Source organism: Diceros bicornis, chromosome 1 (genome assembly GCF_020826845.1).
Source record: "Diceros bicornis minor isolate mBicDic1 chromosome 1, mDicBic1.mat.cur, whole genome shotgun sequence".
In the NCBI taxonomy this organism is placed as follows: Eukaryota; Metazoa; Chordata; class Mammalia; order Perissodactyla; family Rhinocerotidae; genus Diceros; species Diceros bicornis.
Genome location: NC_080740.1, coordinates 83,915,167 through 83,931,973, shown reverse-complemented (window position 1 = coordinate 83,931,973; position 16,807 = coordinate 83,915,167). Strand labels below are relative to the sequence as shown.

Below are 16,807 nucleotides of genomic sequence, written 5' to 3'. Positions count from 1 at the left end.
AGGGTCACACAGCTAGTAAGTGACAGTGTCAGGATTTGAACACAGGCAGCCATCATACTGTGCTTCCTGTCTAATGGAGGAAGGAGTATGGTGGTGGCCTAATATTTCCATCCTCCCAACACTTGAACCCCCAAAACTACATCCTTACTAAGCTACTTTCCAACTGAATACTTCCAGTGGTGGAAAACTTCTACTTCATGAGGCATCACATTCTATTTCCACAGTCCTCTAGTAATTTGTTCATAACTATTGGTAATAATTAACCGTTAACAACAGTGCTTATCCTTTCTGAGCGCTTGCTGTGTGCCAGGAACTCTGGTAAAGTTTTTTGTTTTGTTTTTTCAAATTATAAGTTAATTTTCACAACAATCCTATAAAATAGGTACTATAACTGCCTCAGTTCTGAAGAAGAAAATAGAGAGGCACAGAGAGATTAAGCAACTTGCTCATGGTCACACAGCTAGTAGGTGATGCAACTAAGATTTAAATCCCAGAATCTCACTCCAGAGATGACACTCTACAGCATTGCACAATAACAACCTCCTTTATTTGCAGTTCTTCCCCATCCCACCAACTAGATATAAGAGCATCTTTGTAATATTACTTTGTAATATTACCGTTTATTGACTGCTTAATGCAGGCAAAGCTGTATGCTAAGTGTTGTACATGCATTCTCTCATTTAGTTCTCATAGCAATACTGTGAGCCAAGTATTATCATTCCCATTTTTTTTTTTTTTGTGAGGAAGATCAGCCCTGAGCTAACAACCATGCCAATCCTCCTCTTTTTGCTGAGGAAGACCGGCCCTGAGCTGACAGCTATTGCCACTCCTCCTCTTTTTTTTTTTTTCCCTTTTTCTCCCCAAAGCCCCAGTAGATAGTTGTATGTCATAGCTGCACATCCTTCTAGTTGCTGTATGTGGGACGCCGCCTCAGCAAGGCCGGACAAGCGGTACGTCGGTGCGCACCCAGGATCCGAACCCGGGCTGCCAGTAGCTGAGTGCACGCACCCAACCGCTGAGCCACAGGGCCGACCCCATTCCCATTTTATAGATGAAAAAATTGAGATTCCAGTCAGTTGATGTACTGGGCCAAATCACACAGCCAGAGTTCAAGGAGAAGTCTGTGTCACTTCTAAGCCAGCCCTCAAAGCTGTTCCACCACATTGTTCCCCGTGCGACAAGCACAAACATAGATTAGGGTCTCTTGGTTGCAGTGATGAATACACTTGATCACCAAGGGCACCAAAATCCACCAGAAAGATGGAAAACAATCAAGGGACCAATCGTCCTTACCCAAAGTTCATGCCCACACCTTCATCTCCATGACAGGGGCTCCATCAGAGTCCCTTGACTTCCTAGTCGAGGACTCTGCCTGCTCTGAACCTTGAGACTCAGTTACTTGTGCACACCTTGTATGTTTCTTGATTCTCAGAACTTCGGCTCTCTCTTGAGTAAGGAATCTATTGACTCTTACCCCAGCATACACATTCTGGCTCCCAGATTCAAGTTCAACCAACCCTGACTGTGTACCTACTATGTACATGACACTGGGTTAGGAGCTTTCAGAAATAAATCCCCAGTGACCCTTGATGAGAAGGGCTTATCACCACCTCCACTTGCTAGATGATGATAATGTACCAACTACATCAGGGCTGTCCTTAAGACTTTTTCCGGCACCCCTACCCCTGCTGGGTCATTGATCTCCATGGCCCCTGATGTCAGCTCCCTCATCTGGTCACCGGTCAGCTATATCCAGCAGCATTCCAAGATCTGACAGGACAGACAACAATAGTTGGGACACACAGCAAAACCCACAACAATGGACACCATGATCAACAGCAACCTCAGCACAACACACCACTTACCACACCCCAGGGCTTGCTCCCGGCCTCAAACCCCTTTGGAGCTAAATAGCAGCAAGGGCAGTTTTGCTAACTCTATGCATGAGATAAGCAATTTTTTTTTTACTAGAAATCTCACAAAGTGCATCCTGGGGGAAGATGAGAAAAGAAGACTTTTTACCATCTTCTGGACCATTATGAAGTGCCAGCTACTCAAATGGTTCTCCCTTCCCACATCCCAAATACCAAAATGAAATGTGCCCCAATTCTTCAATCACCTAGGAGTTTTGGGGGGAGGGAGAGAGGGAGGAGAGATTAAAATATCCTATAACATCAAAAAGGAATCCAGGGCTAGCAATCCCATCTTCTCTCTGCCATCTCTGGGCAGCAGGATCTTTGGTCATGTCACTTAAACCTCAGTGTTCTCATTTGTAAACTTAGGAAAATAACACCTACCCCACAGGGTTGTTGCAAAAACTATTTTTTAAACAAGATTATGAAGGAAAACATATCTGGTAAAGGTACATTGGATGGGAAGAAAACATAGCAACTTCAGGATAAGCGTGACCTACAGTGTAGACGAAAAACCAAGAACAAAATAGGGGAGGGGAAAACAGGGGCTTCAACTGGATCTAAAATTTCTATTTCTTAAAAAACAAACAAACAAACAAACAAAGTAAACATGGAAAAATGTTAATATTTGTTTATCTGAGTGGTGAATGCTTGGGTATATTTTACTTTCCCGTATGATTGAGATAGCTAATAAAAGATTAAACAGAAGCACGTACTTATCAGTGGTCAAGACTATGAGTTCTGGAATCAAAGCCTAGGTTTGAATGGGGATCTAAAACATCCTGTCTGTGTGATCTTAGACAAGTTACTGCATTTCTCTGAGCCTCAACTTCCTTATCTGTAAAATAGGAATAATAATAGTGCCTGTCTCATAAGGCTTAAATTAGATAAGGAATTCAGAGTTTGCCCAGTGCCTGGAACATGCTAAGTGTTCAAAAATTACAAAATACCATTCTCTCTTTTAAAAATCAATAATAATAATCAACCAGAGAAAGTTGAGCATATTTACTATTGTTTTTGTTTTGGTTTTTTGGCGAGGAAGATTGGCCCTGAGCTATTGGCAACATCTGTTGCCAATCCTCCTCTTTTTGCTTGAGGGAGGTTGTCATTGAGCTAACATCTGTGCCAATCTTCCTCTACTTTACATATGGAACGCCACTGCAGCACGGCTCGATGAGCGGTGTGTAGGTCCACCCTGGGATTTGAACCCGAGAACTCTGGGCCACCGGAACACGTGGACTCCACCACTATGCCACCGGGCCGGCCCTCTATTGTTTTGTTTTGAGGAAAATGTCTTGGAGTAAATTTTAGGTTACTGTAGCTAATTTGTTTTAGAGGAACTTTGTTTAAAAGAAAATGGGATCATTCTGAACTTTGCAATGACCTTTTATACATTTTCTGAAAATGAAACCAAATGATTAGCTACGTGAAATGATTTTTCAATGAAGTTGTCAGCATTTTATGAAAAACTAGAAGTTATTAGATGAAAGCAACAATTGAATCTTTAAAATATACTTGGTCATGCACAAACAATAAGTATTTTTTTCTGTTAAATTGGATGCAAATCTATAGTATCTATTAGAAGTAATATAGCCAAAAAATGTGAATCTGAAGAATTTTTTTGCCAATACTTTATAGCAAGTATATGAACCAAAGTGATTTGAGTTTGTAAAAATGTAAAATAGTAGGAACAAAATTTGCACTATACCAGATTTGAACCTCTAGTGAGATTCACATTCATATTAAGTTTTCGGCATTGTGTTCTTTTTGCATTCATTTTTTACTTTTACTAAAGGTTCAAAACCAAAAAAAAGGAAAAATCCATAACAACAAAGTAAATGAGACGCGCTTCAAATTCAACACGATGGAAGTTCACTGACGTTTTAGACTCACCTTCATTCAGAAGGGAAGAACACTTCACTTACAAACCTCCCGTAATACAACAGCTTTCCTTAAGAAAATGAAGTCTGTTTCACACGGACCTGTCTCTAGAGCAGACCCGAACAAAGGACCACCTCTCTGCAAAGTGATGCTTTAAAAAGATACCCTGTTAAGTGCTCATAATGTCCCCCTCTTACCCTAAAAGCAAAGAACTTAGACGTGTCAAGATCACTCTTGGTGGAGTTGTTAGTACGGAAGCTGCTACATGCTCTGGGTATACCCCACTCTGCTAGTGGTAGACTCATAACTCCTCGTGTAGAGCTCTTCGCAGCCAAACCAAGAATGAGGTAAATGCACATGTGCCAACTTAGAAAGAACTCCAGGTATTTTTAAGTGAGAAGAGCAACTCTCAGAATGAGATGCACAGCATAGTCCTGCTTCTAGAAAACGACAACAAAAACTATACCTTACCTTAAAAAAACAAAAGATCCTGTGTCAACCTCCTCCCTCGGCCCCTCCCCTTGTTTTGTTTTACTGGTAAGTGAAATTCAAAGCTCCTTGGGAACCACTGTCTAGAAATCCCATTCTCTTCCCCACTAGTGGGCCCGCACGACCTGGAAAAGCACGTGCCTCAGTAGGTGGAAAGGGACTTCCTCTGTTGTTCCAGAAAGGAACACTCAGGTAGCGAATCCCTGAGGGAGGAGCAGACATTCCCCCTGAAGGGCTTATAAAGAAGAGTCTAAACAAGCCGAACTACCCCAAAGATCATCCCCCACCACAGTCTACATAATCAGAAGACAGAGAGGGACAGAGGGGTCTTGGGAGGTGGCAGTGGTTGCCTTAGGAGGGTATGGTATAGCTCCCCCATCCCCAAACCAAACCCAAGTATGGGGGTGCAGCCCAGGAGATTCACTCAGAGATGTTGGGGCACCTGGCACCTCATTCTCCAGCTACTTGGCTACTTGTGCAGGAGACTGGCTGATCTTTGGGCTTATTTGAGCAGGGAAGACAGAGAATTGGAAAGAGAGCTCTTCAAACTCCCTCTCACCCCCAGTCTTGTTGAAGTGGGTGAAAGGGAAGAAGGAGAGGAGCATTGAACTGGATATGGGATTGAAGTCTTCTTTTGAGATGTCATTAAATATCAGGAAAGGTGTCAACCAAATATGACTGAAGGAAGTGACTAGGGAAAAATAACGCTGCTTTTTTTATGTTTATCCCCTCATTAGGAGTTCTGACTGCTGAAGAAACACTTACATGCGTTTTCCATATATAAAATCAGGACACAGAACGTTTATGCTGCCTCCGGGTAGAAGAGGCAGCCTGAGAGATGTAATATGGACAAAGAAATGAGCATTAGAATGTCTAAGGCTTAGCAGTGGGTATCCTTCCAAACTGTTTGAGTTTTTATCACAACAAAACATTATCTTTCTAATAAAAAGTTCATCAAAATGTTTGAGCTGTAGTGAAAGGAAATTCATTCATATCTAAGGTTCCAGGTCAGGTTTTTGTTTTCTCCATTCATCCAGCTGAGTAAATTTAGTACATAGGCAAGGAGTGCTAGCCTCACCCATTCCAGGAAATCAGAGGGCCAGCCTCCGGGTTCCCTGGGCCATATTGTAAAGATACACACCTGCCAGTCTCGATGTAGTTCTGTATAAGGGGGGCAGGGATGGAATTAACTGACACAGCACCCAGGAGCCAAGCATGGGGCTAGACTGCTTCTCTACCTTCTCTCATTTTATCCTCATAACAAGCCCAGGAGCAAGGTGATGAGCACCCATTTCACAGGAGAGAAAATAAGCCCACCCACCCAAGATCACTCAGCTAGTGGGTCGTGGAGCAGAGAATAACTTTCTGATTCAAAGGCCGTCCTCTTTTCTTTCCACTTTTTTTTTTTTTTTTTTGAGGAGAGGGGAGATTTAAAAACTACTGAAAAGTACAACGTGTAAAATAACAATTATTCATATACCTAGAATTAATCACTGCTAATATCTGGAGATATGTGCTTCGAATCTTTAAGACTATATTATTTTTATCTAAAATTGATTTGTGCTTCTATAAAGAATTTAAACTAAGCAGAAAAGTACAAATATAAAAGTTAAAAGAATCATCCTGAATCCCATTACTCAGAACAAGAAAAACACTATTAACATCATTCCAGTTAACTTTTCATTTATATTTATACACACAGAATGACAGACGCATAAATAGATAAAATATGACCTTTTAAATACTCTCATAAATATTAGCATATAGTAAAGAGACTACGTAAATAAAAATCTCACATCTCAAACTTAATCTTATTCGTATTTAACAGAAGAAAAAGAAATCAAGTGAAATCGAAGGAAATGTTGAAACTCCAATTAAGTGTTTCTTCTTCACAAAAAAGATTTCCTAAAAACTCTTCTAAAATGAAAATAGTTATGAAAAGCACTAAAAGATTGGAGTGGTTATGGCTTTTTTAATTACATGTTTTATTTCTAGTTAATATTGACGACTCTCTGTTATGAAAGCCATATCATACAGTTAATCTGCTCTCTTCCATTCCTCTCTACACTTCTCAATTTTATTAGTTTTTTTTACATTGTACAGTTTCCTAACAATAACACTCTTTTTGGTAGCCATAAATATTGTAACTTTTAATACTAATTTTTAGAAATCAATTCATTTGGACTCAACGCTCACCACTATTTCCTTTTATCACAGCTTTTCAATTACTATATTTTTAAATTTTGACTCGTCGCTCAATTGGCTGGATTTTGTTTTTCAAGTAGGTTTCTATAAGAGCGTTTCATGGGCACACCCAAGTTCTTTCTACTATACCATTTTGACTAATGTCTGACTAACACTGTAGTTTTCACTTTTTTATATTTGCGGAGGAACCGTTTATCAATCAGAATCATAGGCAGAACTCCCCACCTGCAAAGCACACAATACCAGGCCTGATCCTAGAGCCCTTAGCTGTCCAAGGCCCTCAAGGAAACCCTAGGTTCCCATAAATCCCAGTTTGAAAACTCTCTACAGGTATGAGCGTATGCATGATAAATCCTAATAATTTGCATCCCAGTTCCTCAGATATCTAGAATCATTCCAACAGACTTCTGAACATTGTATTTTCAAAGTATTCATGCATTGGCAGTCACTTACTAAACTAATAAGCCCAGCTCTTTCCAGAATGGTATTGTGGCTGCTTATTACAAGGATACGTTAAAATAAGACTAATAAAAATGAATTAAAAATGGAAAACCAGAACCAAAGAGGTTAGAAGCAAGGACGCTAATCCCAAAGACAAATAAAGTTGGCTTGAGTCAGCAGGTGCAGGCTTTCCGAAGGTCGGGCTCCAGGCCAGGCAAGAGTAATGGCAGGCTCTGACTCTATGCACCCTGTGTGGTCAGTTTACCGCCCTCAGGCTCTTTCTCCAGGGAAATTGCATGAAAAGAAAAGGAAAAGACTCATCTGAATTTCAAAATGCAAGGAGGAAAAGATCTGTCTGAATATCAAAATGTAGGACACAGAAAATAATTACGGAGGCTTTTTCACTCTCCTGGTAGGCATAGGGTGGAGGAAAGAGCGTGGGCTTGCGGACATGGGGTGGGGAGAACGGCCACTGGCTCATTGTGTGACCCTAGGTGCCTCATTTCTCCTCCCTGAGCCTTGGTTCCTCACCTGCAAACGTGAGGTCTCCCGCCTGTTCTCAGTATTAGCACTCAGCACATAAGAGACACTGAGGAGAGTTGTCTTGCTGTTTTTATTTTCATTCTGTACCCTTGGTGGACACCTAGAGTCTGCTTATCTGCCACTGGGTAGAACTAGATTTGTAAAAGAGAGGGTTGCACTGTGCGGAGGGGCAGGGTGTTTGGAATCACACCTCCCCTCCCTCAGCCAAGCCCCCACCCCCAGTCTCAATCCCTCTGTGTGTAAAAGGTTTGAAGAGGCCCAGGCTGGGATCCCCAGAGGCCTGGACACTGAAAAGTGCATGCTATCTCCTCACATGTAACCCAAAATAACAATAATACTAAAGCAAGAAATACATGTTAGGAAGGTGAACAAAGTTCTCGCTTCCTCCGTGATGACTTCTTTAAAACTGTTTTGAAATATCAAATATCAAATTCTTTCCCCCAAAAAGAGGTTTTCCGTTTGTGTTTTGTTTGCACGTATGTATCCGTGTGCCTGTGTATGTCCACCGTATAAGTGTCTCTGTGTGTGTGCATGTGTGTGTGCATGTGCACACCTACACTCATCTGCAGAATTGCCTTGGAAGTTACCTGTAGCTAATCCAGCGGCGGAGATACTCCCTGTCCTGCAGGTTGCTATGAGGAGTAATTAGACTAACGTGTGGTGAAGAACTTAGCACAGTGCCTGGTATATAGTAGGAACCCAAAGACAGCTACTTCTGTAGGGAACCTCCCCTCCTCTGGCTGTCTGTTTGCCCTTGAGGGTGGCCTCTTTAACAATAGCACCCCTGCCCCTCACTCCCATCGCTAGGCAGGAGGAGGGCCTCGCCTGAGGGATTAGCTGTGGGGGAGGGACAGGGCCTGGGTGCTCAGCCCTCTCTACTCTTCCTTCTCCTTGCTCTGCGCGGCCACAGGAAGGACACACTCTACGGCCTCCATGCAGTAGGATTATAGGCAGGCCCAGGCAGGGAGAGAACCGCTGTGGTCCAGCTAGGCTACTGAAGGCTGGGAGAGCCTACCTGACTGGCCAACACACATCGCAAGCTCATTTGGCTCTTATACCCAAGCCACACTCCCAATATCAATTTTATCAGTGACATAAGTGATATATTGATTTCTAATGGCATGACTCATGAGTACAAGGCCATTAGCCTTTGTGCAAATTTTAAAAAGCACTCCCTACCACCACCACCACCATACGTGGACACAGCCCAAGAGACACTTGGCTTCACAAAAGGATAGCACCTCTATGGGAAGAAAGAGATGTCACTCTGCCCAAGACAGGGCTTCCAGCTTGATGAAGGGTGTGAGCACCACTCCCTGGACGAGGTGCAGTGCCCAAACCACACAGCTGTGCACAGCAGTCCTCATGGAATCAGGGGTATAATTTAATGGGCCTTTCAAAACCCTAATAATGCTGATTTTCCTTTATAATGGTATTGATACTAATAAAGAAGTGTATCTAGAAGATGTCACAGGCCCAAACAGCCCCACGGCCATGGCAAATGGTGAGCACAATAAACATCAAACCACCCAGTCAGGCCTTTGCTACCAAGCATAAATTCCTAAAATGGTAAAGCATTATTTTCAGTGAATTCCAATTACCAATATTAGCAAAATGTATTTAAACAGACCACACATAGTTGCAGGTTCTGAGAGAAGACTGGAGGTGCTGGGTACGTAGTGGGGGCATCCCAACACCATCAGCCAAGGGTCCTGGCCTCCGAGGGTCGCCTGGTCCAGTGACTCACCTCCACAAGTCTCCTGTATTCGCACCACATCACCAATCTGCAGGGAGAGCTGGGGGGCTCCATTCCCTTGGAAGTTGTATATGGCTGTGAAATAGAAAAGAAAGGCAGCCTGGTGAGACCTCTGGATACTGAGAATCTCTGCTCCTTCCTGCCCTCCCTGCCTTCAGTTTATCTGACACCCATGTAGCCCACATGGGCTAAACAAAACCAGTAGAGAAACCCACTGCCCACAAAGACCCACAGGAGTCAGTGCAGGCCCAGCCTGGTTCTGAAGGCCTCCACTCATTAACCAAACATGACCTCTCCCTAGCACAGGTCCTGCACTCCAGCTGAGTGACAAGGAGGGTGTTTGTATCATCTACCATGGTTGACCCCTTACTGTACACCAGAGATGCACTCAGCACATCTTCTCATTCCATTCTCACAGCAACCTTGTGAGGTATAAACTATGATCCCATTTTACATATGAGGAAACGGAGGCACTGAGAGGTTAAATAATTTGGCCAAAGTCATCAAGCTAGGAAGTGACAGGAAAATCAGTATCTAACTTCTATATTCTCAACTGCTATGATGGGCTACTTGTTGCTCCCCAATTACTCTATCCTGGTGACAGGAGCCTAAAATGCCAATCTCTGCACTACTCAAAGGCCACACAACCTTCATCGTCTAAGGAAGCCATGTCTTTCTTCCACCCAGCTCTAATTAACCTTTGTTCCTCTATCAAAAGGTGCCTGTTGCTCTACCTTCTCCAAAGCAAATCCTTCAGGTCAGAGTCCTGCTTCCTCCATGAGGCCCTCCCTGGCTTCTCCAGGCCACACTGACCCCCCCATTTCCTAATGGCTGGTAGGACTCCTATGAGTACCTAACATTCAAGAGTGTGCTCTGCCTTCCCATTTACACTGTCTGTTCCTAGGGAGCAGTAGTTGGCTTGAACACGCCAACAAGTCCACTCTGTGCTGTCAGAGCCTCCGCTAATCCCTTGGAACATGAGATCACATCACACCATTGCAGCATTCAGTCCCTGCTTAGCATCACTTGCTAAGTGAGGACCAGAACACACTGTTAACTTAGATTAAGGATGCAGTCTGTTTTCCAAGGACTGAAATGTAACCACTAGCTTGGGGGGTCTTCAAGAACAGAATAGGACACAATGCATGTGGTTTGATTTAAGGAAAGACCCTCAGGAGGATGAATAGTATGATCCTACAAGGTTGTCATCATTCATTCATGCAGCAGATATTCAGTAAGTGCCTGTGATGTGCCAAGCACATGCTAGGACTGATCTTGCTCTTTTTGAGAACATATAAATAAATATAAGATTATAAAATATGATACATGTGATGGAGGAAACAAACAGGGTCTAGCAGAGAATAACAAGGGGCATCAACTTTTGTTGGAGGAAAGGCCTCCCTGAGTAGATATATGAAGGATTCGAACAAGTCAGCAACGGGGACAGCCAGGGGAAGGGCATTTCAGGACAAGGGAATAACATGTACAAAGGCCATGAGGAAGGAAACACTTGGCATATTCAGACAGCATAAAGGAAACTGCTGTGGATAGAGTATATAAGAGAAGAGGCGGTGACATAAGATGAGGCTGGAGAGGCAGGGACCAGGTCATTCAGGTCCTCAGGATGAGTTTGGGCTCTATTCCAAGAGAATGGGAAGCTGGAGGGATTTTACTTATTTATTTTGTAATAGCTTTACTGAGATATAATTCACTCATTTAAAAAATATATTTCAATGATTTATTTACAGAGTTGTGCAACCATCACCATGATTAATTTTAGAACATTCTCATCACCTCAAAAAGTGTCCCCAGCTCCAAGCGGCCACTAATCTACTTTCTGTCTCTATATATTTGCCTATTCTGGACATTTCATATAAATAGAACCATATAATATGTGGTCTTTTGTGACTGGCTTCTTTCACTTAGCACAGTGTTTTCAAGATTCATCTATTTTGTAGCAACTGTCAGACTTCATGCCTTTTTGAGGCTGAATAATATTCCATTGTCTGGTAGACCACCTTTTGCTTATACATATACCAGTGGATGGAAGGGTGAAGGGTGTTAAGCAGGGGAGTGACATAACCCCTTTACTCTGACTATTGTTCTGGCTGCTGTGTGGAGAGTGGATGGACGGAGGCAGAGTGGATGTGGAGAGACCCCTGAGGAGGCCATTGCTTTGTCTCTCTAATCCCAGTGGTCTCCAAACCAAGTTGAGACTCACTGCTGATGAACCGTGTGACCAAAAAGGGTAGAAGGCAGATTGAACTAAATGATTGAACTAAATGAGAGGAATCCTGAGTCCTCCTAGTAGTCCTACTATTGACTCATTTCATTCCCTCTCCCTTTGGTCCTCAGTTTCCTCATCTGTAAGCAAAACAAAATGCATTCAAAAACTACTTCTTAGGGTGGCATCAGCAAAAATGGTGGAGAGCCCATCCCTCCAAAGAAGCAATGAAAAATCTAGTAAAAAATTGTCAGAATCAACTTTACCAGAACTTTGGAAAATAGTCAAAAGTTTACAGCAACCAAGCAAACACCTAATCAAGAAAAAGGCAACTGAAACCTGGTAAAGCTTTGTGGCATTTTAATTTATCCTTGTCCCATCCTCTACTTCTCATTCAGTGGCAGTCTTGAAGATGGTATTCCATGTCTCCGGTGTGGATTGCTGGGGCTGAAGGAAGCAGAATGGACCTTGTTCTAAGAAATTGTAGTTGTCTGTTTTGACCCGTCTTTGTGCTCCCTGAAGGACTAAAGCCATGAGCTTGCCTTTATTTCCCTGACTTGGGACTCTCTTAGGGCAGAGAAGCAGCTACGCAAAGGGCATTGGTCAAAAACATTTCAAGGCGAAAGAACTACATGCTTCCACATGGGGCAAAGAATATAAGTTGGGGCAAACAATAATACTACCAATAAGCCTGGGAGAAAAGGCTTAGTAGTGAAATGTTTTGGAGAATAAGAGCTTTGAAGAATACCCACAATACCAGGGGATCTAGAAGGCTATGCACAGGGTTGGACACATGCTGAGAAAGGAGGTGAGAAAGCCATAAGCACTCAACTCTGGTTGACCTTCAAGCTCCATGCAGACAGGAAAGGCAGGCTAAGGCAGAGTTGTAAGTGGCCTGGCTAAGCAATGAAGGCATGCCCCAACACACATGCACAGAGTCCAGCCACAAAGACCAGATTTTTTTCATTCAACTCCAGAGACTTCAGTGCCCACATGTAACAAATAATACAGTCTTCATAAAAATACTTTAGAAAAGTCACTAAACAAATGAACTACTACAACCTATATAAAGCAGCAACAACAAGCCCTGGCAAAGAAGGAGAATCTGACATCTGAGTTTGAACATTATAATATTCAAGATATCCAGCTTTCAACACAAAATTATGAGGTATGTAAAGAAACAAGAAAGGATAGCCCATTCATAGGGGAAAAAAAGAAATTAATAGAAACTGTCCCTGAAGAAGGATAGACATTGGACTTACACGACAAAGACTTTAAATCAATTTTCTTAAATATGCTTATAGCTAAAGGAAACTACAGACAAAGAACTAAAGGAAATCAGGAGAATAATGGCTCAGAAAATAGAGAATATCATTAAAGAGACAGAAATTATAAAAAGGAATCAAATTGAAATTCTGGAGCTGAAAAGTACAATAATAATGTGAAAAATTCATTAGAGAGGTTCAACAGCAAATTTGAGCAGGCAGAAGAAAGAATCAATGACCTTGAAAATAGGTCAGTTGAGGTTAGCCAAACTGAAGAGTAGAAAGAAAAAAGAATGAAGAAAAATTAACAAAGCCTAAGTGACCTGTGGGACATCATCAAACACACCAACATTCACATAATGGGAGTTCCATAATAAGAGAAGAGAGAGAGAAAGGGGCAGAAAGAATATTTAAGAAATAATGGCCAGAAACCTCCGTTTGATGGAAGACACAAATCTACATACCAAGAAGATCAATAAAATCCAAGCAGAATAAACTCAGAGAGATCCACACCAAGACATAATAGTCAAATTGTCAAAAACCAAAGACAAAGAGAGAGTCTTAAAAACAGCAAGAGAGAAGCAACTCACCATGTACAAAGAATCCTCAATAAAGCAAACAAATAATTTCAGAAACCATAGAGGCTAGAAGGCAGTGGGATGACATATTCAAAGTGCTGAAAGAAAAAAAACCTGTCAAACAAGAATTCTGAATCTCACAAAATTATCCTTCAAAAATGAAGAAGAAATTAAGAGATAAACAAAAACAAGGAGTCCATCACTAAGAGACAATTGGACAGACAAATGTATAAAATGATAATGACAAATCTATGATAATGGGCACACAATGTAAAAAGACATATTGTGTGGTAATAATATGCAAAAGGGGAGAGACAGACTTGTATAGAAGCAGAGATTTTGCATACTATTGAAGCTAAGTTGGTATTAACTCAAACTATATTGTTATAAATGTAAGATATTAATTGTAAACCCCAACTTAACCACTAAGAAACTAACTAAAAAATGTAGAGAAAAGTAAACGAGAAGGGAATCAAAACAGTAAGCTAGAAAAAATCAGTTGAACACAACAGAAGGTAGTAATGAAGAACTGAGAAACAAAAAAAGATGTAAGATATATAGAAAACAAATAGCAAAATGAAAGAGGTAAGTCCTTCTTTATGAATATTTACTTTAAATGTAAATGGATTAAACCATCCTGTCAAAAGGCAGAGACTAACAGAAAGGATTTAAAAAAAAAAAAAAACACCATGATCCAACTATATGTTGTCAAGAGATTCACTTTAGATCCAAAGACACAAATAGGTTGAAAGTGAAAGAATGGGAAAATAATTTTTCCACACACATAGTAAGAAAAAGAGAGCTGTGGTCAGTATACTAATATGAGACAAAATAGACTTTAAGTCAAAATTGTTACAGGAGACAAAGAAGGATATTATATATTGGCAAAAGACTCAATACGACAAAAAGATATAGCAATTATAAACATATATGTACTTCCAACAAAATATATCAAGCAAACATTGACACAATTATAAGGAGAAATAGATAGTCCTACAATAATAATTGAAGACTTCAATACCCTACTATTGATAATGGATAGAACAACTAGGCATAAAATCAATAAGGAAGTAGAGAACTTGAACAACACTATAAATGACCAGACCTAACAGACATATACAGAATACTCCATCTTACAATAGTAGAATACACAATCTTCTCAAGTGCACGTGGAACAATCTCCAGAATAGACTATACATTAGGCCATAAAACAAATTTCAATAAATTAAAAAAAGATTGAAATCATACAAAGCATCTTTACCAATCACAAAGGGATGAAGCTAGGAATGAATAACAGAAAGAAAACTAGAAAATTCACAAATATGTGTAAATTAAACAATATCCTCTTAAACAACCATAGGTCAAAGAAGAACTCACTAGGGAAATTAGAAAATATTTTGAGACAATTGAAAATGAAAACATAACCTTATGAAACATGGGTGCAGTAAAAGCAGTGATCACATGGGTGAAGAGGCTTTAGAGAAGAAATGAGAGCAGAACCCTCCTCAAACACAAACAAGTGACATTGATAATGTTGCTCCACTGTGTCGCAGGGAAGCATATTCTCAATTGCCCTTTCAGGTTATCATCACAACTACTGCGTGAGGTAGGAACTATCCCCGTTTTGCAGATGAGGAAACTGAGGTTCAGAGGTTTGAGTGGCTTACCCAAGATCCCTCCTCACCCGCCTGGTGGTAAATCACAGAGCCAGGAGTCAAACCCAGCCCTGTGCCTTGTTCATTCTCTGCACCCACTGCCTCCCCACAGCACCTGGATGGCAGGTGCTCAGGGTTAGGGCCTGCTTCATGTTTCAGTCTTGCCACATTCTCTAAGGGAAAAGGGGGAAACTTGCAGGCTATTTAGTCCAAAGACCTACACAAATCAGCCCTTTCCCCAAGGGACCAACTAGCCTTTGTGGGCATTCATAGGGATGGAAAGTCGCAATCCTGAGAGACAATGAAGCTTGGGAGTTAAGAGCCAGTGTCTCTGGAGTTAGGCAGATGTGGCTCTTGAGCCCAGTTCTGTCCTTTACCAGCTCTGGCCTCCAGCCTGGGGCCACAGCGTGTGATTGTGCAGGCTTTGTCCTGCATGAGGCCACCCAGCCAAGAGAGCAGTGGAGCCTGGCACCCAACGTGTGATCCACTTGCCAAGGCCTGTGCCCTACCCAGACACTGTGTCCACCATGGGAGGGGTGTCTTTTTTTGTAATCCACACAAAGGCACTGTAGGGGTCAGAGGCAGCCTGCTTGAGCAGCAACTTCACCTCCCTGAGACTCAGCTTCTCCAACTGTAGAATGGAGATGATGGTCCCTTCCTTGCAGGGTTCCTTGGAAGCTCAGCTGAGACTAATGCACAGAAAGGGCTTGACTCTGTGTCTGGCCACAGTAAGTGCTCAGTAAATGGTAGTCACTTTCCTCTTTTTTAGCATTATAATACCTCCTAAAGCAATGCATTCAGAAGAACTCCTTCAGAGCTCTTCTTTATGTCTCCTTTAAATCTGCTTCCCTGCCGTTTGCAACCAATGGCACTGTAGTCACAACTGAATAAAATTAATCCTTTGTCCAAAAGCAAACCTTGAAAGGGCTCAGAATTCTCTTCTGCATAAACATGGCCTGTTTCTTCATTCCTTCCACACTTGGCCTGATTTCAAACCCTGTCCTCACATAGGCTGCCGGCATTTGGACACGCTCCAGCTTGCTGATGCCCTAACTCCGCAGACTCTCCACTCCCTGCTCCCTCCAGCCCCAGAGGTCTGGCTGAGGACATACCTGCCAGGAAACTGGGCAGGGCCTTAGAGGCAACTGAGGTTTCTAACAGAAGAAAACCACCCATAATATGCGTTTGCCTCTGGAACACTAACAAATTAGGTTAGTCGATCAGATATTTGGAGGGCAGGGCAAGACTGTGTTTTTACCTGACTATTCTCTCTCCATCTTTCCTTAGGAATCTCTTCCTCACCCTCTGCCCAGCTCTGTCGGGTGAGAAAGTTCCAGTAGATCAGCCTAAGAAGATGGTGTTAGCTCTTGAAACTTGGTATTCAACATGAAGGTCTGTATTCATTCCAAGGAGTCACATCGTATGAAAATGAAAGTAACTGGTGTTGCCACTTAATTTATAAATGTACATCTGTCTGCATAAGGGCCTCTGTTCTCAAGGCTCCATTTGGGGAAAAGCAGACATTACTGACAAAGGAAGTGGCTTTGCATACCAATACCCAATTCTGTTAAGTTTTCTAAATGACTAACAGGAAACTTTGAACCAGAATGCCACTCTTCTGAAGTTTGATTGTTTATCTACGATCCTCACTCGAGCTGTTTCCGACCAGTATAAGAACAGGTCATCTTCTTCCCCATTCCCTGTAGGCCTAGCCACTCAACTTCTGAGTGAGGGATGATGGAAAGGGCAGAAAAACATGAGGAAGACATAAGACAGAGAATAAGTGAAAATGCTGAAATCATAGCCTGCCCTGCCCCGACCATGCCTGCCCTGCCCCGACCATGCCTGCCCACAGAA

The 16,807-nt window shown here is 42.0% G+C and overlaps 1 protein-coding gene across 1 annotated transcript in view; it reads right to left on the bottom strand.

Moving 5' to 3' along the window:
* DOCK2 (dedicator of cytokinesis 2) overlaps positions 1-16,807 on the bottom strand; it is a 406,650-nt gene that overhangs the window by 376,690 nt on the left and 13,153 nt on the right. Inside the window, exon 2 of the mRNA XM_058545716.1 lies at positions 9,220-9,303. Coding sequence (XP_058401699.1) covers positions 9,220-9,303 — 84 coding nt within the window. The remainder of the gene's footprint in view (positions 1-9,219; positions 9,304-16,807) is intronic.